General features: G+C 42.9%; 1 protein-coding gene across 2 annotated transcripts in view; it reads right to left on the bottom strand.

Moving 5' to 3' along the window:
- Positions 1–1,232: 1,232 nt before the first annotated feature.
- Positions 1,233–26,510, bottom strand: part of LOC124275644 — a 56,644-nt gene continuing 31,366 nt past the window's right edge. Inside the window, exons 1-3 of one of the 2 annotated variants that reach the window (XM_046711250.1) lie at positions 17,681–17,914; positions 4,867–5,066; positions 1,233–4,230 (exon numbers count right to left, since the gene is read on the bottom strand). In XM_046711250.1, coding sequence (XP_046567206.1) covers positions 3,582–4,230; positions 4,867–5,051 — 834 coding nt within the window. In that variant the 5' untranslated portion in view covers positions 5,052–5,066; positions 17,681–17,914 and the 3' untranslated portion in view covers positions 1,233–3,581. Of the gene's footprint in view, positions 4,231–4,866; positions 5,067–17,680; positions 17,915–26,510 lie in introns of those variants that run through there. The other variant, XM_046711249.1, reaches the window with a different exon arrangement.

Below are 26,510 nucleotides of genomic sequence, written 5' to 3'. Positions count from 1 at the left end.
TCGTTAGCATAAACATTTGGGTTGCGATTACTTCTGATTGTAACCCACAGTTTCATCCAATAGTTTTCTGGGAACCCATCGGGAACGACAATTGACATATGTAGATGACATATATTCACGCCGAAGCATTTTGTCTGTTTTAAATCAAGAAATCTATTGGTTAATGTCAGGATGTTGACCACTAATTGTGTGTGCTATGCTGATAGCGCGTCTACTACAGTAGGCGTCATCGTCCACACTCCCTCCCTCCCCTAACGTTGGGAAGTGACCTATGATGGGATGCAGCTCTATGTACCATGCATACTTTCATCATGTTTCTGTAATACTATTCTGAATTATGTAATTCATTGTAAGACATTGTTGTAATTGAATTGCATGGTTTCTATAACGTCTTGACTGATCCAGTACCGGACAGAAACTTACAGAAGGTCTTCACACCATGTTCCTTCTGTTAGCACTGAGCAATATTATATCGATCTATGCATTTGGGGCACGATGACATGTGTCAACCAAGTCAGTAAGCTTGACCACCCGATCCCGTTAGTCACCTCTTACGACAAGCATTAGTTGTTGAAGACCAATTCAAACCCGTCTTCATGGGTTCACACCATATGAGTAGGGCATGCATGACTTTTGTCATGTATGTACTACATCAAGACCAGCAGCGGGTGAAGATCGCGTTTCACCCTGAATTCTAGGAAGTTTGACTGATTTTGCTGCAAGGTGAGTAGTATTATCACTGACGTTATTGCCATTACAACGGCTATTTCGTCATACTGTCGTTATAATTATATTGTCATTGGAATTTTACTGCCACTCTGACCACCCGATCCCTTTAGTCGCCTCTTACGACAATTCTAACCCGGATCTTTACTCGTTCACACCAAGTCATATCTAGAATTACACCAAGAACACCAGTGTGTAAAAATCTCGTTTTATCCTTGCTGAAGACCAGGGTCCCGTTCCTCAAAGCGATCGTAGCGCTACGACAGTCGTAAGTCTATGTTAAAGTATGGGAGTTACGATCACCTTAGCGCTACGATCGCTTTCAGGAACGGGGCCCAGCTCTAATCTGGATCTTCACGAGTGTAGAGAGGGAAGGATGCGACAGTCGCGCCTTTCAGTAGTCTCAACCGCTGCAACTTACAATTTTAGGGGACCAGCATCATATTCATGCAACGCTTCCAATCCATTCAGTGGGACGATGTTTCAAATAATATGGCAACGCAGGGTGTTTTCATACATATTTATTCACATAACGTGAATATATTGCATTAACTTACAACATGCGTCAAAGACTCAGTACTTTCAATAACAGATAATACTTATGTGAACTAGTGTACACAGTGTACATGTACACCTCCAGTGGAATATATCACTAAATAACTGACAATGTAGGGGACATGTTTCCACTTACAAGCATAAGGCCACAACATCCTGATTATTTGTTTGAGGAAGAATTGTGTTCATGGTAATGGCAACATTTTGTCTTTCTCGACTATACCGCCAGAATATTGCGGACTGCGCCGTTAAACAACATTCGCTCACTTCAACACTGTACTATTCGTGAGCTAGGAGTACTCTATGGGCCTATATACTTTACAAGCCATTTTAAAGGCATGTCACCCAGAAAGTTGGATGCGAATTCGAAATGGTGGTTAAGGGAAAAATATTAAATCATACAAATGCGTTCACGGCTGTTCAATATTCATGTACAACGACCTGATTCCGGATTATGGTTTTCGGATATTTTTGTATAGATCTTTTTGTTGTTTAACGACACAATCTGCAATATAAAGGCCGTCTGTAAATAATCGAGTCTGAACAGGATAATCCAGTGATTGACATAATGAGCAACAAATGACGTGCATCAACCAGGTCACAGAGCGAGACCACACAATCTCGTGAGTCGTCATGTATGGCTAGCATGGGTTCCGGAAGATACATTCTCATCCAGGTCTTCACTGGGTGATCATAACTACATGCATCTGAAGTCAGGTAAGTACATATATCCTGACGCGCGGATATGAAAAACAGTTCACAAAGAGGTCACTGCGCACTAGCTCTTAATGTCTCTGACTTACTAATTGACTTATGTCACGTCAGATTCTCTTCATCATTCTTACTTAGGTTTCGTAGTACACGAGCTTTCTGCATGGATCGGAAATAACTACATTCACCTCCTAGCGTGATCAAAGGTGAGCATGCACTATGGAGCCATTAGATGTTCTCATTTATACCATCGCATGACATCTTTGTGTGAAGACCGATGCTGCTATAACATGATTTGCAAATGGAGATTAAAAATAACAGATTATAAATTTAGGTTCATTTGCCAAACAAGCAGCAATGCGTGAAAGGGATATTTAGGATTGAACGTGAACAATATTCGAGTCACATGAATATTCGAGATATACGTTTACCACTGTGGGAAGCCCACAGTGCCGAAGGTTCAAACCATCCTAAAGCGGATCCTTGCACAACTAAGGAACATAACATAACCATTAGGCCCCCATGACACGTTTTCTTCTGTGGGCACCAATCTATTGTTATTGCCGCCGAGAAATAGTCATTAAAACGTGAAACGGGCTTCTGACAATCTTCCCAGTAAAAGAGCTTTTTCTGAAATCAATCCATTCAGCTAAAACAAATACATGAAATTATACAAATCCAACAAATTTTAACAATATTTACAAAGCGTCACTAAGTATTGTCGACAAGACACTGATTGTCATGGTTACGGGAGAATCTTACAACAGACAATTCAAATGGGTGTAATGCATACATCAGAGCGGCAACTTCCAATGTGAAACGTGAAACTATTCGTGTTTTACAGTGTTGTTCATTGAAAGTGATGTTTGGGAGAATGCATCTAAATTTGCTCTGAAGTGAAATGCGTGAAAAGAGTCCACACTGTTTCAAGACATTTCAAGGACGTCGTTCGGGAAGATGGTGAACTCGGTGGATGTATTTCATTTTAGACGTGTCCACAACGCCTGTGACACCATTCGCACAAGAGTATACTCCAACGCCACAAATAAATGTGATTGAGCAAGAAGGGCGTATCAAGCCAATCAAAACACATCCTTTCATCTTTATTAAAGCTGACCACTGAATAAATATCCTCTGATTCACGAAGATGGATGTAAATATTTCCGGTCATGTTCTTTACCAAGGCCGACGGTTTCCTTTGAGTCCCACACCATACTGCATGAATACATATCCCTGTTCCTTACAAAGGATCGGAGAAACAGCTCCTATACACATTTAACAATCATCCGTTTCCATGGTGATAATGTTACCGATATATCAATGCCGTACAGAGTTAATCCCCGTTGACGCTACATCTGTGACATCACAGCAACAACTGTACTACTACATCTACGATCCTGCAGGCACCGTGACGGTAATCACATTCACTGCATCTCAACTGTATCATAACTGCATCTTCGGAGTTATCACAGATTGAAAGATAATCCTTCCACAACAGCATCTCTACTCTTCACTCTCAGTACAAATCCAACATGTTTCAATCATAGGAAGAGATATGAAATTTGGTAACCTGCTCCCTAACCATACGGTCATATAGGTGGCAGTTGGATATGGCTTCGAGATTTGATTCTGTCCGCCCGGGTGATCTTAAGGCTCTGAAGCCAGCGTTGACACTTGTCGTGGCTGTCGTCGCTGACGGCGTGATGGGAATGATGGTGGTGGTAGCGATGTTGGGCGGAGGAAGGGCGTTCACTGTCCTCGACATCGCTTAATCTGTCCTCCACATTTATCTCCGGAGGACCTTCAAACATGTCTGACTGTGGTTTGGAAAATCTATCGCTAAAGTCGTCTGACCTCAAGACATTTTCATCTCTGAGTGAGATCTGTACTCCCGTGGAAGAAAATGACATGTGGTCCTGCGTCGCGCTGTCTCCGGAAGAAGTCCGGCCTACGAGCTTAAAGTCACGCTTGGAACGCCGGGATAGCTTTGGCGTTGATGTAGGCGACAAACCGGAAACGCGGTTAGAACTTTCTTTCAGAGACAAATGGCTCCTTCTACTTCCGGGTGTGGATGGCGGGGTTGGTGTGGTTGAGCGTCTGTCGATGTCCTCAATGTGAAGACGTTGTCGCATGGTAGGAGACACCGTAGCTGTAGCATCGTCGTCAAGGCTGACGACGTCCATCCCGGGGGACACCTGATCCTGGGCGACTGCTGCGAGCTGGGGACATGACCGGAACCTGTAGGGATAGAAAAAAGGTAGAGTCAGATTGGTGGATGGTGTCACACTGCTACATCGTCGAGAGAGAAGTAAAACATTATTGCTGAGTGTGCAATATGAGTGAGTGAGTGTATTTTTGCGCCGCTTTTAGCAATATTATAGAAATATCACACCATGTATGGAATCAAATCCCGGTCTTCGGCGTGACGAGCGAACACTTTAACCACTAGGCACCCAACCGCCCCATGTACAATATGAATCGCTTGCAAATTCAATTCCAATGACAGGTATATATAGTGCCGAAATGAGTAACGACAGCGAGACAGATTTCAGCCATGTCACTGTTCAATATAGGACGAAAGCATAATGGAAGAAAAGTAGCTGTTGAGTTCATGTCAAAGCCACCGTGAACAAAACATATTCCAAGGGTCATAATCAGAAGGAATGTGAGATTCGAACCAACGATGTGCAGATCCTGGCCTAATTTTCTTTTCTTGCCACTTAGGTGTCACGGTGAGAAAGTGATACATTTCAGCGGTTTGTGGACACAAGCATCAAAGGCCTGATAGCTGCGTGTTGGTGTGATTCTTCTAATGAAACATCCACTATCTGATACTACTTCAGGTTTCTATAGTTCCAAGCCCAACTACGTCACCTTGATAGGGAGCAGGTCGACGGTCGCCGGGAGGCGGTGGAACCTTCCTCCAGCATGTCGTCGTCGTCGTCGGGTTCAAGAAGCTCAAGGCGCATCCCCGACTTTCGTCGACAAATCAGTTGCTTGTTGGATGCCGCTGGGGACTCGAGAGCAAGGTTCTCACCATGTTTGTCGTGCGAGGACATGATCAGCTAGAGGCTCTGAAACAAGCAGGGGTAATCTTGAACTATACTCTCCACCATGTGAATGTTATGGCACATGTGACACTGCTAATACGAGTACACCATCAACAATAAAACATCGTTACATATATATTATACACGTATGAACATACGAGTTCAACAGATATTGACTATAAACCGTACACTGAGCACATGATATATCTACAGTGAAACGAAAACGTTAAAAGGGAAAGTGTCCGTATTAATAAATGTCTGGATTGACGAGTGATCTTTTGTACGAGGTGAGCGTGAATATGGTTTTTCGCAACTTTGAGCAATATTCCAGCAATATCACGGAGGGGGACACGAGAAATGGGCTTTACACATTGCACCCATGTGGGGAATCGAACCCGGGTTGAAAATACTAGGCCACCCCACCGCCTTATCCTTCGTAAGGATATGGTACGAAGTAGCGTCCATTCGATAAATAGACGTGTCCAGCAACACATTCCGGAATGCAGAGGTTCCGGATTATTGTGGTCCGGCTCAACGAGTATTCACTGTATCAACTGACACAGTGTATATACCGGGTTCGACTCCCCACATGGATACAATGTGTGGAGCCCATGTCTGGGGTCCCCCGTCGTGATATTGCTGAAATATTGCTAAAAGCGGCGTAAAACCATACTCACTCACTGTATCGACTTCAGAATGAATAAGACCGCCTCCGTGGTGTAGTGGTTAGAGCGTCCGCCTGGAGAGCGGAAGGTCGCGGGTTCGATCCCCGGCCGCGTCATACCAAAAGACGTTAAAATATGGTACTTGTTGGTCTCTGACTGGCGCTCGGCATTGATGGGTACAACAATTACTGGTCGGCTGGGAGTCAGTATAATGTGTCTGAGTGGGGTATTCATGCTTCACTGCGGCATGGTATCTCAGTGGGCTAGCACTATAAAACCAGCTTCAGTCTGGGCTAGTACAAGCAGCCGCACATACACATACACACGCATGCACGTCGTCATATGAGCGAAATATTCTCAAGCACGACTTTAAACCCAATTTCACCCTCCTCACCTCACCTCACCTCAGAATGAATAACTACTTTAGTTCATGCATATCAACAAGGGGAGGTAAGTCGATTCCCTTTATGACCACAGTATGCAAAGCCCATGAAACTACAGCCTTACAGAACATTACGGTGTAAAGACATACTAACTTACGTTATCTGTCATACAGCTCTGAGATAGATCTGTGTTTACCCAAAGTCTTACACCGCATGATAAGTTAATGTAGTTTCAAGCCGAACACGGGGACAACTCAGCACGTGCCGGTCTAACGGCTGACCAGCACCGCAAGGGTCCAGTTCAATATGTTATTAAAGGCAACAGGACAAGCCGCCGTCTAAAGCTACCACTGATTGTTGGTATAAGTAAATCAATATCACGAATCTCTGTAGGGCCGGACGAGACCGCCGGCAACCCTCGCATATCATACCATTTACATGGATTTAGAGGCTAGGAAACCAATACTGGTCGTATTTAAGAGATCAAAGGCAATTAAAGCAAAGACAATAATAGCCGAAGAGGTAATAAACCTCACTTGTTGATGGATGCGTGACGTCAGAGCATTACGTCAGGGCTGGAGGCTCACGTGAGGCTGCGGGTGCGGTAGAATGTCAATAGCATGTATATGGACAGTTATCACTGTTATGTACAAAGGATGCGGTGACAGGTGCGCGGATGAAGGAGATATACATGTCTACTTACTGTGATGATGCCGGTGAATGATGTCTGTGGATTATGAAATCCTGATGCCGGTTTGCAGTATCATGAATGACACGTGATGCTAGTGACGTGCGGAGACGTTAATCAACGCTACAGTTAAACTGTAAAGGACAAACTAGAGGAGGTAACGAACTCATTATAAGCCTGTTTCAATACGGCGGAATTCCATCGATGTATGATACTTTCAACGCGAACAACTTCTTTCCTTTCGTGACATTTAGTTTTATCCGATAATGGGAACAAACTCGTTATAAGCCAGTTTACATCCTGTACAGTATATTTACACATATCATGAACTAAATTTCCTTCCCTTTCCGCAGTCCCGTGAAGATCCGGGTTAGAATTGGTCTTCAGCAACCCGTGCTTGTCGTAAGAGGCGACTAACGGGATTGGGTGGTCAGGCTCGCTGACCTGATCTACACATGTCATCGTATCCCAGCTGCGTAGATCGATTCCAGCTGGTGATCACTGGATTGTCTGGTTCAGACTCGATTACAGACCGCCGAGATATAGCCGTAATATTCCTGAGAGCGGCGTCAAACAACCAACCAACCAACCAACCAACCAAATCATCATGAGCCAGTTTACATCCTGCACGATACAGCTAATGCCAAAAGTGTGACATACAATATATCATGAACTAAATCTTACTGAAAACACACAGTACAACGATGTTCCACTAACAACGGCGTAATTGGGACGCCAAGAGAATGGCGCGTTTCAAGGCCTCTTTGAAGGTATTTTAAACTAATACGCAGTTACATTGAGGCAAGCAGTTACATTGAGGCAAGAGCAACGACGCACCAACACTGGATTTACTTAAAACAGTTTCCACAGATCATTGATAATGGGACACCTTCAGTAACGCTCCAACAGAGGCAGGGGCAATCACTCACTTACAACCACGCGATTACAATGAATCGATTCATGAAGCATTAACCTTGACTTCTTCCGTGGACGCCCAATGGGTCATTAGCTTTGTTAATACTGATGGCCTCACTAGGCAGGGCTTCTGACTACATACGCATGTGACGTATGTCATAAACAGTACCACATAATTAATACAGCTGTACTGCGCACTAATACAGCATTAGTGTAAGTATTCTCATTCACGTAGAGATTACGGAGTGAAATGCCTCGGAAAAGCACGAACAGCGCCTCATGGGTCCTAAAGTGAAGATCGGGTGCAACAGGTTTTCATGTAAGTGGACTGTTCTTGCCTGGAAGCCATCTTTGAAGAGCATTTTTAAGTCGTGAGCTGGGATTTATGGCACTTATCCACACACTCGTGGTTCTATGGACAAATGGTTGGCTTGTTCCGACTCTTAACACACGAGAAAAATCTTAAGCACGGCCTATTTAACGCCTTGCTGTTCGGCCGTGTCAGAGATTGGTCTAAGCACGTATGTTCTAGTGACTCAATAGAATGAATTGTTTGGTGAAAATGAAGTATGTCATATGCAGGATGACTCTGCTCGCCACAAATGGGCTTCACACATTGTACCGATGTGGAGAATCGAACCCGGGTCTACGGCTTGACGAGCGGACGATTTGACCACTAGGCTACCCCATCGCCCTTACCTGAGTGCGGCTTTCCGACCCTAGATTATAAATCAAAAAGAGAATCCAACACAAGGCTAGGATGATTTGGCCAAAGAAAATTAAGCATTAAGTAAATTCATTCGAATATTATGCTTCATAATGTATGCAAGACCACTTAAATATCTGGGACAAAATTTTATTCGAGAATAACACCTGATCAGACAATAATGCTTCCTGATCGTAGAAAGTGAGTGAGTGAGTTTGGTTTTACGCCGCCTTTGGCAATATTCTATCAATATCACGGCGGGGGACACCAGATACGGGCTTCACACATTCGGCGTGACGAGCAGACGCTTTAACTAGTAGGCTACCCCATCGCCCCGATCGTACAAAGAGAGCACCGGCAACTGGTCGAAAGACACACAAGCTGTGTGTTCTACCGCTCTTTGTGTTTTGTTTCTTGTCTAACGTTCAACAATATTCTAGCTATATGACGGTGGTATATTAACAATCGAGTCTGAATAAGACAATCCAGTGATTAACATCATGAGCATCGATCTACGCAATTGGGATACGATGACATTTGTCAACCACGATAGCGAGCCTTACCACCTGATCCCATTATTCGCCCCTTCCGACACGCATGGGGTGTTGAAGATCAATTCCAATCGAGATCTTCACAGGCATGTAATGCTAAGTGCATTTTATCCTAAAAATAACTCTACAATGAGCTCCATTGACACCGTCTGCTAATGTGAAAAATAACGTTTGTGTGTCTCTGTTTCTATTGTGCGATTGACGAGTAATTCATCACACTAACTCGATAACAATCGGCATTTTCCAAGAATCCGGGACATGGTGAGGCAGTTCCGATTGAAATACCGTTATGTGCCCAATACAGTCTATGTTAGGATGCGACGTGCTGACTTCACGCTTAGATCCATCGGCATCTATATTTGCATCGAAGACTAAAATACCACAAGTATTGACATGGATCCTTTAGAAAACGGCACTGTCGACATGGCAACCAGTGAAATATCACGCAAAACATCAGAAAAACTTAAATCATGAGAAGGGGCAAAAAGTGAAACCCTGCCACGAATGGAATGATTTCATATACAGCTATGAGATTCACCGAGGATATTAGCTGTATTTAGCACACCCCAGACAAGCCATGCTAGTATCCCGTTCATACGACAACGCGGAATCAAGATAAAGCAGACCCCAATGCGACGATTGCATTGTCAAATGGCTATATTGAGGGTAAACCAGTGGAAAGGCTCCAACGGAAACAGCCAGCTGGGTGTTCACGGGATCACGGGAAGTGCGATGACGTCATAAATAAAAGCGTTCCCAGGCAACAGCAACCGCTCACGTAAACTGTCTGTACCACAGGTCACCTAAACACGTATCTCATTACCCTGCCTGGCGTAAACGCTCCCGACAAAATACTACTCCATGAATTCATTCTTTCCTCTATTTCCCCATTAATCTTTTAGTGCGTTCAGTAGCACCCATTTATATAAGGATCAATAGATGTGATCTGTAAAAACAACATACAATCAATTATCTTTGAGCGAGTTGGGCCAATAAAGAGGTGCTTACGCACACATTGAATTAAACTTTGTTGATGAGATTGATAGAGTACTGTACGATCAGTTTACCATTAATCAAAACCTCAGCGATCATATTCAAGGAGTTGTTGCCTTGTATTGGCGTTTGAATGCCGCTCAGCCACAATGCTAACCACAAAATTATTGAGCCCAATTGCCACTTTCTCGTCTACTCATGAGAAATAATTAATAAATCATATCGGACAATAACACCAATTCCCCATGATTTGGACTTCAAACCAATTCCCAATTTTACACCCACCCATCGGTTCACTGTACCTGATACGCATTAGGTTCAATTCTCGTTTGCTAATGCCACTTTCTTACCACAAGTTGGTATTGATTCGGGCCTGAAACTTAAGAAAACTGAGCCACAATGTCACAGAGATAGACGTTCTGACATATTGATCCCTATTCTATTCCAAGATGCAGAAAAGTGACACTTCAGACAAATTTTACTAGATTCTATTAAAAATCTCTGTGATGATATTGACGGAATGTTCCGGGCGCAGGAAAGCGACTGCAGCGCCCTTCACATATCTCACTACACAGCTATTACAGAAGAAATAAAGTTCGGAAAACGAATTTAATTAAGCTGAATTCAAAAGCTTAGTGGTAGTCAAAATAAATGCAATACTCGTGAAGTATGTGGCTTTCATGTAGGGGTGGATGTGTAACAAGGCATGAACATGTCAATGAATTGCCAAGTTCATTCTACAAAGTGAGTGGCGTATCGCCATAAATGTTTTTTAAAGCCCAACCTTCTGCATTATATTGGTTAAGTCGTGCCTGGAGCCACACAAATCTTCAGAGCGCCGTGGACTCCAAAGAATCTAGTTTTTGAATATTGTGGAACCAATATATTTCTCAAATATATTTCGGGACTGTCATTCTTTTTGGCCCTTCCGTGACCTCTTACACTGCACCGATAATTTGCATAGTGAGTGGGTCAGTTGTGTTTAACGTAGCTTTTAGCAATATTCCAGCAATATCACGGTAGGGGACACCAGAAATGGGCTTCACACTTTGTACTCATGTGGGGAATCGAACCCGGGTCTTCGGCTTGACTAGCAAACGCTTTAATCACTAGGCTACCCCCACCGCCCCGCATAGAGGAATCAGAGACCAGGGTACGACTTAATGCACATGCTACCCAGATCTTACGACCACTATATAATCAGTGATATCACTCTCTCTGAGATCTAGATCTATAGACCACTTTGTGTTCAGTTATATAGCTCTCTATAAGACCTAGATCTAGATCTAGAGAATATACTTGTGCTCAGTGATATCGTTATCTCTGAGATCTGGATCTAGAGACCAGTTAGTGTTCAATGATATCACTCTCTCTCTCTCTCAGATCTAGATACCACTTAGTGTTCAGTGATATAGCACTCGGAGATCTAGAGACCGCTTAATGTTCACTGACATCACTTTACGAGACCAATGTCTTGAGACCACGTACTGTTCAGTGAGAGCAAAATCTAGTTGACTATTAATTGACATTGGAACGCGAGCGATCCAGACTATGTGGCTCTGTTTTGTGATACCACACTCTGATATCCCGAAATGTAGTTCCCTATGAATCAACCGATACAAATGTACTCATCATACACAAAGATGATATCGGATACCACCACCAGACATAATGTTGAAACATGAAAATGGCAAACGAAAACAAAAGTGAGGGGTTCAAAAGAGCAACGTTGACCAACAGGTCAGAAAGTGAGTGAGCAAGTTAGTTGGGTTTAACGCTGCTTTTAGCAATATTCCAGCAATATCACGGTGGGGGACACCAGAAACTGGCTTCACACATTGTACCCATGTGGGGAATCGAACCCGGGCCTTCGGCTTGACGAGCGAACCCTTTAACACCAAGGTTCCCCTACCGCCCCCAGGTCGGCAAAGAATATCTCAACACAAACATCCAACTCTGTGTGCGGCCTCATTCTTGTACATCAGTAGGAACATATTCATGACATACAAGAAGGATATGACGGCGATGAATATAACACATGTATTGTAGAAGACTTCTGCATGTCTTGCGAACGCTGCGTTGACACTGTTCCAAGGGACCCGTGATGGTCCGGGTTAGAATTGATCTTCAGTAACTCATGCTTGGCGACTAACGGGATCGGGTGGTGAGGCTCGCTGACTTGGTTGACACATGTCATCGGTTCCCAATTGTGCAGATCGATGCTCATGATGTTGATCACTGGATTATCCGGTCCAGACTCGATTATTTACAGACCGCCGCCATAAAGCTGGAATATTGCTGAGTCCGGCGTAAAACCAAACTCACTCACTCACTCACTGTTTCAAGGCAACATACCCCTTGACACAAGAAGGTGCATGCAATTTAGGAATCAGACATAAAAATCGATAATCCGTTTGATATTTGACAGGATGAAAAACTGTATAACGCCCCCGTGCGAAAAGCCACAGTGACGTCAATCATTAGATAACGAGTCATTCTGTACTCTGTGGTCGACGTGCATGTTTATTAGTAATAATAAACCACGGCACATCTATGTGTTGAAAATAGAACCGGTAATAACATGGTGCTTTCTATATAGAATCGAATTACTTTGGCACATGGTATCTTCACGTGAGCATTGTAAGTAATCATTCTGTATTTCCGTATCTGTCATGAAAAATGCTTAGTTACATTTCTCAACAGATGATATAAGAAATAGTTCGTTTCATCTTGGAGCCTTCGGATATGTGGGGAACATAAGACTGATCACGTGGACCGGTTGGTTGTGTTTTAGTGAACATGTTAGATGAGTGTCAGCTGGAAGAATATGTAGCGATATTTCATGGCTTCATGAATCCGTGTTCATTGGCTAATGTTTGGGTTTGTTTTTCTGTTTGTGTGTTGTTAAACGCCGCACTAAGCAATATTCCAGCTATATAGCGGCGGTCTGTCAATAAATGAGCCTAGACCAGAAAAGCCAGTAATCAACAGCATGAGCATCGACCTACGCAACTGGGATACGTTGACGTGTGTCAACCAAGTCGAAGAGCCTGACCACCCCATCCCGTTAGTCGCCGCTTACGACAAGCATGGGCTGCTGGAGGCCAATACTTACCGGATCTTCACTGATGAACCTGGCTAATGGGTGAATCGGGGGTTGAGTGGGTGAGGGCGATGGGTGTTTGCTAATACTGCATATATCACAGACATATCACAGACATACAATGAATAGACAACATAGCTTCCACTGCACCTTCTGTGGTATGGGTCGGGCAGAACGCGTACAGGTGCTTCGATCACGACATCAACGCGACGATCACAACACACATGTACCGTAAATAGAAGATCATCGTCTTAGACCATCAGGCATCTACTGTAACGACAACTCGGTCCCATATCACAATACACTTCGACCTACAATAACAGCTTCTGATCAGAACGTTCACCAGGCGACAGCGTCTTCAGGTCACAAATATCTCTCTCGCAAACGACAGCGTCTTCAGTTCAGATCACAAAATGTATTTCCAAAAGCAAGAACGTCTACAGTTCAGATCATGAAATACATTAATTTCCAAAACAACGTCTTTCGATTAGAATGTGAAATGCATTTCCAAACAACAACAATGTCTTCAGTTCAGATCATGAAATACATTTCCAGAAGCAACAATGTCTTCAGACCAGATCACAAGATGCGTTTCCAAAAGCAACAGCGTCTTCAGTTCAGATCATGAAAAATAATGCATTTCCAGAAACAACGTCTTCAGTTCAGATTATGTAATACACTCCAAAAACAACGTCTTCAGATTTAATTATGAAATATATTTCCAAAAGCAACAGCGGCTTCGATTCAGATCATGAAATACATTCCCCAAAACAACAACGTCTTCAGTTCAGATTATGAAATGCATTTCCAAAAGAAACAACGTCATCAGTTCAGATCACACAATACTTCTCCCAAAGCGACATCATTTCTAGATCAAATCACAAAATACTTCTCCCAAAACGACAACGTTATCCTGTCTCCTGTCTCAAAATGCTCAATGTAATTACCTCAAACGTGATATATTTCACATGACACCTTCGACACGAAAATGGAGGTCTTGATAAATTCAATCTACCGCACATATTTGTATTCATACACCGACGTCAATAGAAGGACTTACACAAAGGCAGACGAGCTGATAATAACAGCCAGATTTACATAACCACATCGTAGTAGAGATTACAATGTGTATTTACTTAACATTTTGTAAAATCCCATTTGTTGATGTAAGTCACGTCAAAACAGAGCCACATAGTCTGGATCGCTCGCGTTCCCATGTCAATTAATAGTAAACAGAATGCCATAACATAAGTAGAGAATCTACCCCTTCTGTCACTAATGTTCAATGTCCAATTATGGTAATAGATAGTTCTTGGAAGTGTGTTCATCTAAATAAGAATTTAATAATGCACTTATTAATATCATCATTGTTCGTGTTTCTTGGCATTAAGTAGTGTCAACCTATGCACATGTTAACGTACAAAACAATGTTCTGTCGTAAGGCATATTTAACGGATTGTTGCAGGCATAATTCGTCCACTAGTGAGCAGAATCCATTGTCTCAGCACGTACGGGTATCAGATGAACTGATCTCTATGCGGGGTACATTTTCATGGACTGTTATACACGTTTAACGCACCAACAGATTGTTTGATAAACATGTTTTTCGACTAGCGGGCGAGAGGATGATTGGTTTTTACGTGGGCGAGGAGAATAGACTGTTCTAACGTGGAGTGGCCGGAAAGGATTGTTAAAAAAAGGGGGTCTACTCCCATTTGTGAGAACTCCCAATTGTGAGACTCCCAGCTCTGAGACAGTGGAGTAGGTAATTAACAAAGAAAACACACCATACTCCCCTGTCTGATAGAATGGATTAACCCTAGCTACTTACTGATTTGATATGTAACTGAATCTTTTGGAGGTAACTTAATGAAACTTTATAAGATAAATTGATTAACATACTCCAGTAAATGTCCTTAAAAATTAAACACTTTGATAATGATAATAAAATATGTTTAAACCAAAATGACTTTCAAACTTCATAATAGTCAATAAAAATGTGTTATCATAATTACATATTCTTCTGAATAAATAAAATATTTAATGAACTATTTCTTCTTTGTAAATAAAATCTTTGATAATCTATTTCATTAATCAACTCATCAATGGACTATGCCTCCTGTGGGTACTGGGCTGGGCTGATCCCACTTTCATTGTAGGGATGTGGAAACACCACCTATGTGCACTGAACCATTAATTAATGTGTCTCACAACTGGGAGTTCTCACAAATGGGAGGTCACCTAAAAAGGGTGGTGCGTATGCTTGTTTGTTTCTTATTTAATGATGCCGCACTCATCAATATTACAGCTATATGGCGGTGGTCTGTGAAAAAACGTGTCTGGACAAGACAATCCAGTGATTAACGGCATGAGCATCGATCTGCGCGATTGGGAACCGATGACATTTGTCAACCAGGGCCTCCTTTCACAAAGCGCTAAGGTGATCGTAAGTCACTAAGGTAACCTTAGTGCAATGTTAAAGAATGGGAGTTATAAGGTTAACCTTAGTAAAGGTTGCTTCGTGAAAGGAGCCCCAGGCCAGCGAGTCTGACCGCCTGATCCCATTATTCGCCCCTTCCGACAAGCATGGGGTGTTGAAGATCAATTCTGACCCGGATCCACACAGACATGTAATGCTAAATGTGTTTTATCTTAAACATAACTCTACAATGAGCTCCATCGATACCGACTGCTAATGTGAAAAATAACTTTTGTGTGTCTCTGTTTCTATTGTGCAACTGACGAGTAATTCATCACACTCACAATCGGGACACATGTCAACCAAGTCAGTGAACCTGACCACCCGATCCACATATAATGGACTATTCTACACGTGGCGCCATGTAATGGAATAATCCACACGCAGGCCAATATACATAAATTAGTAAACACGCAAGACCCAGAATACATAAACAATTCACACTGACCCGTAGCTAAGAAGTCACACATACTAATTAGCCAAATGACGCAGTTGATGCATACATTATTCATTCCCAGTGACAATTAAACTTCAGTTCAAAGGTGGATGCCTCCGCCTCAAGCGTCTAAATAGCATACATTACTAGTAAGTAAATATAAGCGTGTGAAGTCGAGGGAACATAACAGATCGCCTTGGTTCTGCATGAAATATTGATTGGTAATATCTCCCCATTATTTGATAGGGACAGATGCTTGGAGCTGAAAGGGCAAGACCAGCTTTAATTAGGACACCGCCTGTTTCAGATCTTGTAACAGATCGGGTTAGATACACAAGGGCGACAGGCGATATCTCTTTCTAAATATTTACCTGAACCTGTATCCCCAACCACAACCTGCCTCTACAATCCTCCTCACACTAACTAGTGCCACATCGGAGCATCCGTTCCTTACATCCCTTCCCTGTAGAGGCTGACATGAATGTATATCCCAGACGATTATCCCAGTTTCCCCTACCCTAGACAGTGATCTCAGTTCTCCCCTTCCCTAGACGGTTATCCAGTTAACCCTACCCTAGACGGTTATCCCAGTTATCCCTACCCTAGACGGTTATCCCAGTTCTCCCCTGCCCTAGACGGTTATCCCTGTTCTCCCTTGCCCTAGACGGTTATCCAAGTTATCCCCCTGCCCTAGACGGTTATCCCAGTTATCCCCTAACCTAGACGGTTACCCAAGTTATCCCCTGCCCTAGACGGTTATCCCTGTTCTCCCCTGCCCTAGGCGGTTATCCCAGTTCTCCCCTGCCCTAGACGGTTATCCAAGTTATCCCCTGCCCTAGACGGTTTTCCCTGTTCTCCCCTGCCCTAGACGGTTATCCCAGTTCTCCCCTGCCCTAGACGGTTATCCCAGTTCTCCCCTAACCTAGACGGTTATCCCAGTTCTCCCCCTGCCCTAGACGGTTATCCCAGATATCCCCCTTCATTAGACCCTATACCCTTCTCCCACCTCCTCTAGACGACAATTGCAATTCGTATGTATATCTTTGACTCAGTCGATTTGATGAGATTTATCTTCATCTTTACAACTGGCCGGTTGACACAAAGCTCCCCGTACAATTGGCATCTCCCCAAAATGTATATCAAACGTTAAAGATCCACCTATAAAAGCTACGGGCGGCATTTGCAATAAATATATGAGAGAATAGCCACATTTAAAGATGGAAACCTATTTGCATATGACATCAGCACATACAGTACGTATATTATGTTATCAACTCTTTGATCCTCTACACTTTGCTGATATCAGTCATGCAGCTGCACACATAAAATAACAGTCCTTTGAGTCTCTTTTAACAGTCTACTTCATTCAGACTCATATCCACTAAAAGTCAATAGCGATTAAATGTACCATCCGAACGGTATTCGCTGAAAGTCTAAGGCACGTAGTTCACTTAAACACTCTGTAGAGGTATGAATTATTCAGACGCCTACATTAGAAGACTCTGTTACACTTGATGACCAAGGATGGAAATAAACTGCTTGAATACCCGTTCGAGAAGCACACAAAGCAAACTATCAACCAGCGCATGAGTATCATTGATGATGGTAGCTAACGACGCCAAGAAGGGGTAACGTATTTCCGCAGAATATGACGTTGAATATATGGAAATCTCTCTATCAATATATCAGCTGAGTGAACTCTATGTGCAATCTCCTCACCTTGTTGGATGTAAAGCCAAAGTCTGCTATCCCATACCGAGTACTCCCTACGGAACAGCGCTGACACAGGCTAGCGTCATCAGCAGGAACGACGTTCACCTCCGTGTGTATCAACTGGTCTTCGATCCGCCCCGTCCTGTAGTGGGTCTGTTCTAAAGCTGTGAGGCACACTGACTGTGTGAGTGGGCGGGAGGGAGAACCGACGCGGGGGGATAACAGCCGGCGTTAATCAGCCCCACTCTATCACGGGGAGATACGGGGCCGATGGGGTGGTTGTATCGATACTCCAGCTTACTGGGCACAACGGCTGCAGTTGATGGAGTAACATCTCCAGGGAAAAAGTGATTCAGACAAACAAATGGCTTCGGTGCACGTGTGTTCTATACCTGGGAGAGAGTTGTTAACACACGTCTGATAACCGGAGACATGAGGCTAAGCATGTAGAGTACAGGTGCTAGAAGAACGGATGTTGTACGGTAGACTCTCCTATCAGATGAACACATGTTGTATAGATTTATACTTGTACAGGTGATAGGCAAACGCACGTTGTATCGGCAGACACTCGTACAAGTGATAGGTGAACGTATGTTGTATAGCAATACATTCGTACAAGTGTTGGGTTGTATGGAGTTTTACTTTTACAAGTGATAGGTGAACGGATATTGTACATATTTTACTCTTGCAAGTAATAGGTGGATGTGCGTTGCATCGGCAGACACTCGTACAAGTGATAGGTGAACACAAGTTGCCAAGCCTTTTACTATCACATGTGGATGTACGCTGTATCGAGAGACACTGGCACAAGTGATTGGTGAACACAAGTTGCCAAGCCTTTTACTATCACATGTGGATGTACGCTGTATCGGCAGACACTCGTACAAGTGATAGGTGAACACAAGTTGCCAAGCCTTTTACTATCACATGTGGATGTACGCTGTATCGGCAGACACTCGTACAAGTGATAGGTGAACACAAGTTGCCAAGCCTTTTACTATCACATGTGGATGTACGCTGTATCGGCAGACACTCGTACAAGTGATAGGTGAACACAAGTTGCCAAGCCTTTTACTATCACATGTGGATGTACGCTGTATCGAGAGACACTGGTACAAGTGATAGGTGAACACAAGTTGCCAAGCCTTTTACTATCACATGTGGATGTACGCTGTATCGGCAGACACTCGTACAAGTGATAGGTGAACACAAGTTGCCAAAGCCTTTACTATCACATGTGGATGTACGCTGTATCGGCAGACACTCGTACAAGTGATAGGTGAACACAAGTTGCCAAGCCTTTTACTATCACATGTGGATGTACGCTGTATCGGCAGACACTCGTACAAGTGATAGGTGAACACAAGTTGCCAAGCCTTTTACTATCACATGTGGATGTACGCTGTATCGAGAGACACTGGTACAAGTGATAGGTAAACGCAAGTTGTAAAACGTGATAGGTGAACGCAAAGCTTTATACGCTTACAAGTAATAGGTGAACGGACCTTGCATAGTGAAGATACCCTCACAAGCGATAGTTCAACGCCATACACGTTCTTTAGGGGAAGTATCTGAGATTTGCATTCCTTCGGGCTTTCCTCCCTCATTAATTACACGTGAAGATACGGTTAGAAATGGTCTTCAGAAAACCATACCTGCCGTAAGGGGCAACTAACGGGATCGGGTGGTCAGGCTCGTTGACTTGGTTGACACGTGTCATCGTATCCCAGTTGCGTAGATCGATGTTCATGCTGTCGATCACTGGATTGTCTGACTGACTGCTGCTATATAGCTGGAATATTGCTGAGTTGCGGCGTAAAACAACAACCAATCAAACAAACCGCACATGAAGCTGACAAGCCGCGAGGAAATACTGGAATACTTAAAACGAACTACACCTACATCGAAATCACGACACAAGTATCAAGAGCACATAATCTCGTTCGTTGCAAAATTGGCTTGTATTATAAATATTGTATCACACATTATATTGCCTGAAGAGGTTACCGATGTTACACTTGAGACAGTAGCAAGATGACTGACAACTGACGTAATAGGGAGGTCTGGGTTCAGTCCTGTGTACCAGTTGGTTATGTGGGCTGAAAGAATGTTTAAATTCGTTCAAGTTAAACCTAGCTCAGTCGCATTGTGTCACCAGGATGCACATGTGTAAGTGTGTTATCAGGAAGCACCTGTGTCATTGTCATCAGGGTGCACCTTTGTCATTATGTCACCAGGATGCACATGTGTCAGTGTGTTATCAGGAAGCTCCTGTGTCATTGTTCATCAGGCAGCACGTGCATCACCAGGAAGCACCTGTGTCATTGTGTCATCGGGATGCATCTTTGTCATTGTCTCATAAGGATGCCCTTGTGTCATTGAACTCATCACATTATGCTTTTGTGCCATTGTCAATACATGCACATCAGGATATCATTGTGTCATTGTCGATCGGGAGGCCCTTGTGTCATTGTCGATCAGTATGCCTTTGTGTCACTGACTATCGGGATGCCATTGTGTCACTGTATATCGGGATGACATTGTGTCACTGGCTATCGGGATGCCATTGTGTCACTGTCTATCGGGATGCCACTGTTTCATTGTCGATCGGGATGCCCTTGTGTCATTGTCGATCGGGATGCCCTTGTGTCATTGTCGATCGGGAGGCCCTTGTGCCACTGCCTATCGGGATGACCTTGTGTCACTGTCTAACGGGAGGCCTTTGTGTCACTGTCTATCGGGATGACCTTGTGTCACTGTCTATCGGGATGACCTTGTGTCACTGTCTATCAGGAGGCCCTTGTGCCATTGTCGATCAGTATGCCTTTGTGTCACTGGCTATCGGGAGGCCCTTATGCCACTGCCCGTCGGGGTGGCCTTGTGTGATTGTCTCATCAGGGTGCACATGTCAAAGTATATTTGCAGAAAACATGCCTCAGTAAAAGTAACCATCTCATCCTCACCATAAAAACAGAGCTATTTGTCAAACCAAAAAAGGCATAGAGTAAGAAAAACGACGTTAATATTTTATTGTCCTTAATATGATATCCAAAGCGGGTTTCTATATTTTTGGCTACATTTGATGATGCTTGTCTTCAATAACATCTTCCCCACGGCTTCAAGACGTACTCAGGTAACAGATATAGTCAGACAAAGTCCGGTTTAATTGCTTCACTCATCGTCATTGAAACAGCATTAGCATCGTTACATACCACTCAACATTTGCTAAGGACCTCATCTTGACTATTTTGGTTGCTGAGTAGATTATATTTTAATTGTTATTTGAAATATATTGCATTACTTTAGACACGATCGATGAAATAATTGCAACCACCATCGTTTATTAAGCTACAGCGACAGTCTTACAAGGACTTCCATATAAATATACATGGCTCCTGAAGACATCTGCGCATCTGCTCTTGTCTTGTTCCTACATTTTTGGCTCTCCCTCTGAATGAAGGCTATCAGCAGCCGGTATTTTCGAATCGATTTTACAGCTAGTATGCATTATATATCAACCATATCGACAAAACATCGTCTTGATTTTTTTAGGGATTACATCTAAAGAGAAGGTCCGATACGTGGAATGTCGGCTTATCTTTGAGATTGGGACATATTAAAAGACGTGTTGTTTAATGTGTGGAAAAAGTACATTTCGAAAGGAATCGGGTGAGATCAAATATGTTTGGTTGGAACATATGGGAGTAGAATATCCTCTACATTTAGAACGAAAAGGCAACTAAGGGTTACATCCTACGTCTTTGATGTGAACTCTCTATTTTCGAGGCGTCGTCTCCTGAGATTCGAATCCAAATGATTGAAGAGATCAAGACAGTACTTCAGTGATGATAAAGCACGTGAAGATGATGAAAGTCTGCGGAGATTAGGGCCACGTGCTCCAGATACCGTAGAAGAGGTACCAGCTCTGACTCGTCAAAACCACCGCGGACTCACTGAAGAGTTCAATTATAAACAAGAAATTCTTCAGCTATTCATTAAAGCAATCACATTGTTTCTTTGTCCAACATGGTTTGGGTAATATGACCTGGTTGTACGTATGATCGCCTTACTCGCATACACACAAGGTTTAAATCAACAAATGGATAAATTTTCTGAAACCTACAAAGGGCCTTCTAAAAGCGCATTTACAGTGAAAATGTTTAAAATAAACATGATGGTTTTCATTGATCAATATTCAGAAGGGTATCGTGTAGCTTTACCAATATGTCAGAGCGGGTTCGCTTGCCAGCACAAGACAAGATAGATTCTACAATGCATGCGTGGAAAACTAACTGTTAGAATGACATTTCAAAATTCAGGAGGAAAAATCTCGGACAAAGTTCCAACCCTGGTTCATTTACAAATTATGATGAAACTCATGTAAACAAGCGTTACATTTTACCGTTAGCCTTAACGGCCATTAAGTCAACGTGTCCTTTGTTCTAACTGCCAAAGGAAGCTATGTTTGAGGTGTAATCATCTTACGCAACCCCAGCGTTTTCTCCTTGCAAATCTGCGACCGCAGGGGATGTTGTGAGAGGCGCAGGTTATTTTCAGTATTAACTATCGACTTGTAACACACCTCATTACAGCCTTATCACGGGGACCCGCAGTCAAGTCAGGTCGGGGACACAAACCACTGCATGCAAACATGCAGGAAAACAGCTAAAATTCCAAATGGTTGCACACATTATGCAGACTGTAGATTTAACCAGATGCTACATAAAGAACCTGCAGCCAGTTTCAAGAAGTAAAATTATATAAACCACAATAATCATAAAAGAACTCTCCTTCCATTGTACAATTCCGCACCATAAGCATGTGTTTATAAATTACTATTAAAATATGCTGACACCAATATCTATCTGTTTCACAAACACACGCAAAGGCAAGGTAAGTTCACTGAATTAACTCGGGAATGTTTTGTAAAAGTCTAATTGCAACACGAAAAACATGAGCTGGAAATACTAGGGTATATGTATACATTATCTACCACAGACTCCAAACTTCAGGGTCGGTGGGGTAGCGAAGTGGTGAAACCTTTGATCGTCACACTGGAGGCCCGGGTTCGATTCCCCATATGGATATATACAAGCCAATATGCGTGTCTCCCGCAATGATATTGCAGTAATATTGCTAAACACGACGTGAAACCAACTCACTTACCCTAACCCAAGCTGCAGACCTCCATTTTGTTGATGTGACGGACTGCAATATTCCATCAAATTCGATTCAATAAAGCAAAACACTGTCAACCTTATCATCTTTATATAAACACATCTTTCTTAGTCGTTAACTTTGTTGTCATCGTGTGATTAGTGCGTGACTGTTTGGCGACGTTATGGATCCCAGTATTACGAAAATCAATACATGAAAACTACGTAATACCTACACCAAGAAAAACGACACATTTAGTGAGCCATTAAACCCTTTCCTCAAGCCCCGTTCTATAAAACTGCATTATGGTTGAGCTAGGCTGTGGATCCCATGCATTTATAAAGTCTTGCGATAAGTTCAGAATCATGAGCACTTTGTTGAACGCCCTCCGGTGCATCGGGCTCTAATATCTCAAAGGCAAAAGTATTATCATTTACCAACGTCACAGATTCCCCCCAAAACCTGTTCAGTAAAATAACTGAAGACGTGCGTACTCTACGACGTAAAGCTATAATAACGGTACAAATAATTTAATATGAAGAGATTAGAGTTAGTACAATTCTGTTGATGTCATTGGTCCCCAAAGACGTTGTCGTGATCCTCAGACGTCACCGTGTTGTTAAGGATGCCAACGACTGTCGATAATAGTAATTTTCACACATTTTGAAGGTCATTGTTCATTGTCATCCAAACCTTAACATATTATCCTCTCTGGAATCTATGCAAGTCTATGTTTAATGCCTATATACGGAACCTTAATGCAGCACGTCTGAGGTCACGCTGCTCGTTGTTGTCCCTCGAGGCTCCTAAAAGGAACCTTCCCCTTCTGTTCTGGTCCTACCAACAATGATGGTGAACGACGCAGAAAGAGATCCTTAGCAAAGACTCAATCAATTGTTACTGTGGGGCCTGAATGCAATGAGACGATCAATTAGAGAAGTCGAAATAAGAAACCATACTGTTGCCGGAATCAGGAAGTGGGTTAGATTGGTTCTAGGGCTCTTTCTAGGCTAGCACATGCCCAACTGGTGCTCCGCTGCGTTCTAATTATAAATCTACTGTAACCGATGAAGCAGCGATTGTATTGGGTTTAGGGAGACAAACGTCCTTCAACACCCGCTCTGTCGTGCTGCAGAATATACGCCGCATTGACGATGGCAACACCGAAATAGTTTCCCCACTTTTCTTGTCCCATGGTTAAAGAAGTGAAAAATTGATTGCGTATTCAATACATTGATGTAAACTGATACTGTGTCGTCCTAAATTTCCACACGTTATCTCCAGAGGTTGTTTGGGTTGAATATTTACGAGAAGGGAAATGAATCGACTTGTTGGTTTTCCTCGCTCAAATAAATCATGTCTCCTGTATAATTAAACGATGAAAGCTAATGCTTGCCGTAATAGTTTTTTCTCAAGCGACCCGTAAAGATCCGGGAAAGAATAGACCTTCAAAAACTCATTTTTGTCGTAAGAGCCTGCTAACGGGGTCGGGTGGTCAGGCTCGCTGACTTCGTTGACACATGTCATCGTATCCCAATTGCGCAGATCGATGTTCATGCTGTTGATCACTGGATTGTCTGGTCTGGACTTGATTATTTACAGACTGCCGCCATATAGGTGGAATATTGCTGAGTGCGGCGAAAAACTAAACTCACCCACCCACTCTCATGGGAGCTCGGGTGGCCCAGTAGTATAGGGCCCTGCTCGTCGCTGTGAAGAATCATGACCCATGGACATGACAGAAATCTATGATCGAGGGTTCGAATCCCCATTTTCCCCGATAACGTTACTAGGTTTGTCGGCACCATACCTGTGCTCGCGGGTTTCACTTAAACATAAACGGCTGAGACGCGCCTCATTTTGGTCGTTCTTCTCACGTGAAGTTAACACGCAGTGATGCAACTGGAATACTGTTTGAGGTGGCGTTAAATTCAATTTACTGTCCCGCTAACTCTAAATCACATCCTAATAAACAGAATTTACCTCACCTAACCAATCAGTACACAGGACTTAACACAGGCCTTCGTATTAATTCAGTTGTCTGTCATTTTGTTACTGTCTGCAACGTAACTTCCGTAACTTCATTAGGCAAATGTAATTATGGATTATGCAGAACGATTTTGCAACGAATGAGATAATGATATTTTGATGCTTGACCTGTGATTCTGAAGTAGATTATGATAACTTATAATTTAGTTAGGTTTTAGCCGCCTTGCATAATACACACCGGCGTCTCGCCGTAATGTCGGAGTAAGGTTCAAAGTGAAACAAGTTGTGGAAGCTTACCACTTTGGTGAAACGCTTATACCTCAATTTATCTTTAGGAATATTCCCATTACATTCGTATATAGGACCAGTTTGCCATTAATATACAATTGAAAAGAGAGTAAGTTGGGTTTTACACAGCTTTTAGCAATATTTCAGTAATATCACGGCGGGAGAGACCAGATATGTGCTTCACACATTGTACCCATGTGGAGAATCTAACACAGGTCTTAAACGTGACGAGCGAACGCTTTTACCACTTGGCTTCTCCACAGCCCCTACACGTGATTTCAATATACAATGTCTCTAAAACCCGCGATTCCTTGCGAATTTGGCCAGGGCGTCATGTAACCAACTCAGGACTTACTATCAAATCAGACCTTACAGATCATCAGAAAACTAATAATCAAGAAAACGTATATGTGCCAAATCTCCCTGCAATCTCATCCATCGGCCTCCCTGTCTCCACAGAGCTCTAACTTTGCTGCCACGACTAAATCAACTCCTTGAGGCTAAGCTGTCTATTCAGTTCATCGACATATACCCAGCAAGCACTGGTCACTCCTGAGGTTTCTGGACTACAGACGAGAATGCCCCGCGTCCAAAACCTCAAGAACATCGTACACGTGTACCACGCCACATATACATACATTGCTGAAATGGACTTTAACTCTCCAGGTTATAATTCCACAGCGATATCTGCTACATGAGGGTTTATTTGTTGTCCGAATCTCCCTTACCGCAATGTGTATCGACCCAAGAGAAAAGAGATTAGACATAACGACATCGTTCTGTATTTCGGCACTATGAAGCTCTACATTACACGTACGTGAAGCCTTGGATGTGTGTGGAGATTAGGTTGAGTCGTGTGCGGCATTTTGCAATCTTTCTAGAACAAATCATCAGGCCTAATCTAACGATATGATGCTTCTTAAACTGCCAAAGAGCTGTTGTCGATTTCCTTTTTATCTTAAGTCACGTGAGATGACGGCAGAAGAAGAAACAGAATCGTGTATGTTATCATGAATAAAAATGCATTAATTTCCAAAGATAAGGTAATATTGTCGTAATATATCTGTTATCTTGTCGAGATATATCGTGGTATTTTGTCTGTTCAAGATACATAGGAAGCGTTGTTATCTATCTTGTCTACATAGACCGTGGTATGTTATGATGGCTGAATATAACGTATTCAGTTGATCGGTCAAAGATCCGTGAAGATCCGGGTTAGAATTGATCTTCTGCAACCCATGCTTGTCCTGAGAGGCGACTAACGGGACCGGGCGATCAGTGGTGCTGTCTTGGTGGATGTGTGTTTAATCCCAATAGCGTAGATCGATGCTCATGATGTAAATCACTAGAATGTCTGGCCCAGATTCAGGCGGTAGACAACAAACACACAAATAATCGACAG

The sequence above is a fragment of the Haliotis rubra genome, unplaced genomic scaffold, assembly GCF_003918875.1.
Source record: "Haliotis rubra isolate DU_JTF1 unplaced genomic scaffold, ASM391887v1 Scf200, whole genome shotgun sequence".
Taxonomy (NCBI): Eukaryota; Metazoa; Mollusca; class Gastropoda; order Lepetellida; family Haliotidae; genus Haliotis; species Haliotis rubra.
This window is presented reverse-complemented; position numbering and strand designations above follow the sequence as displayed.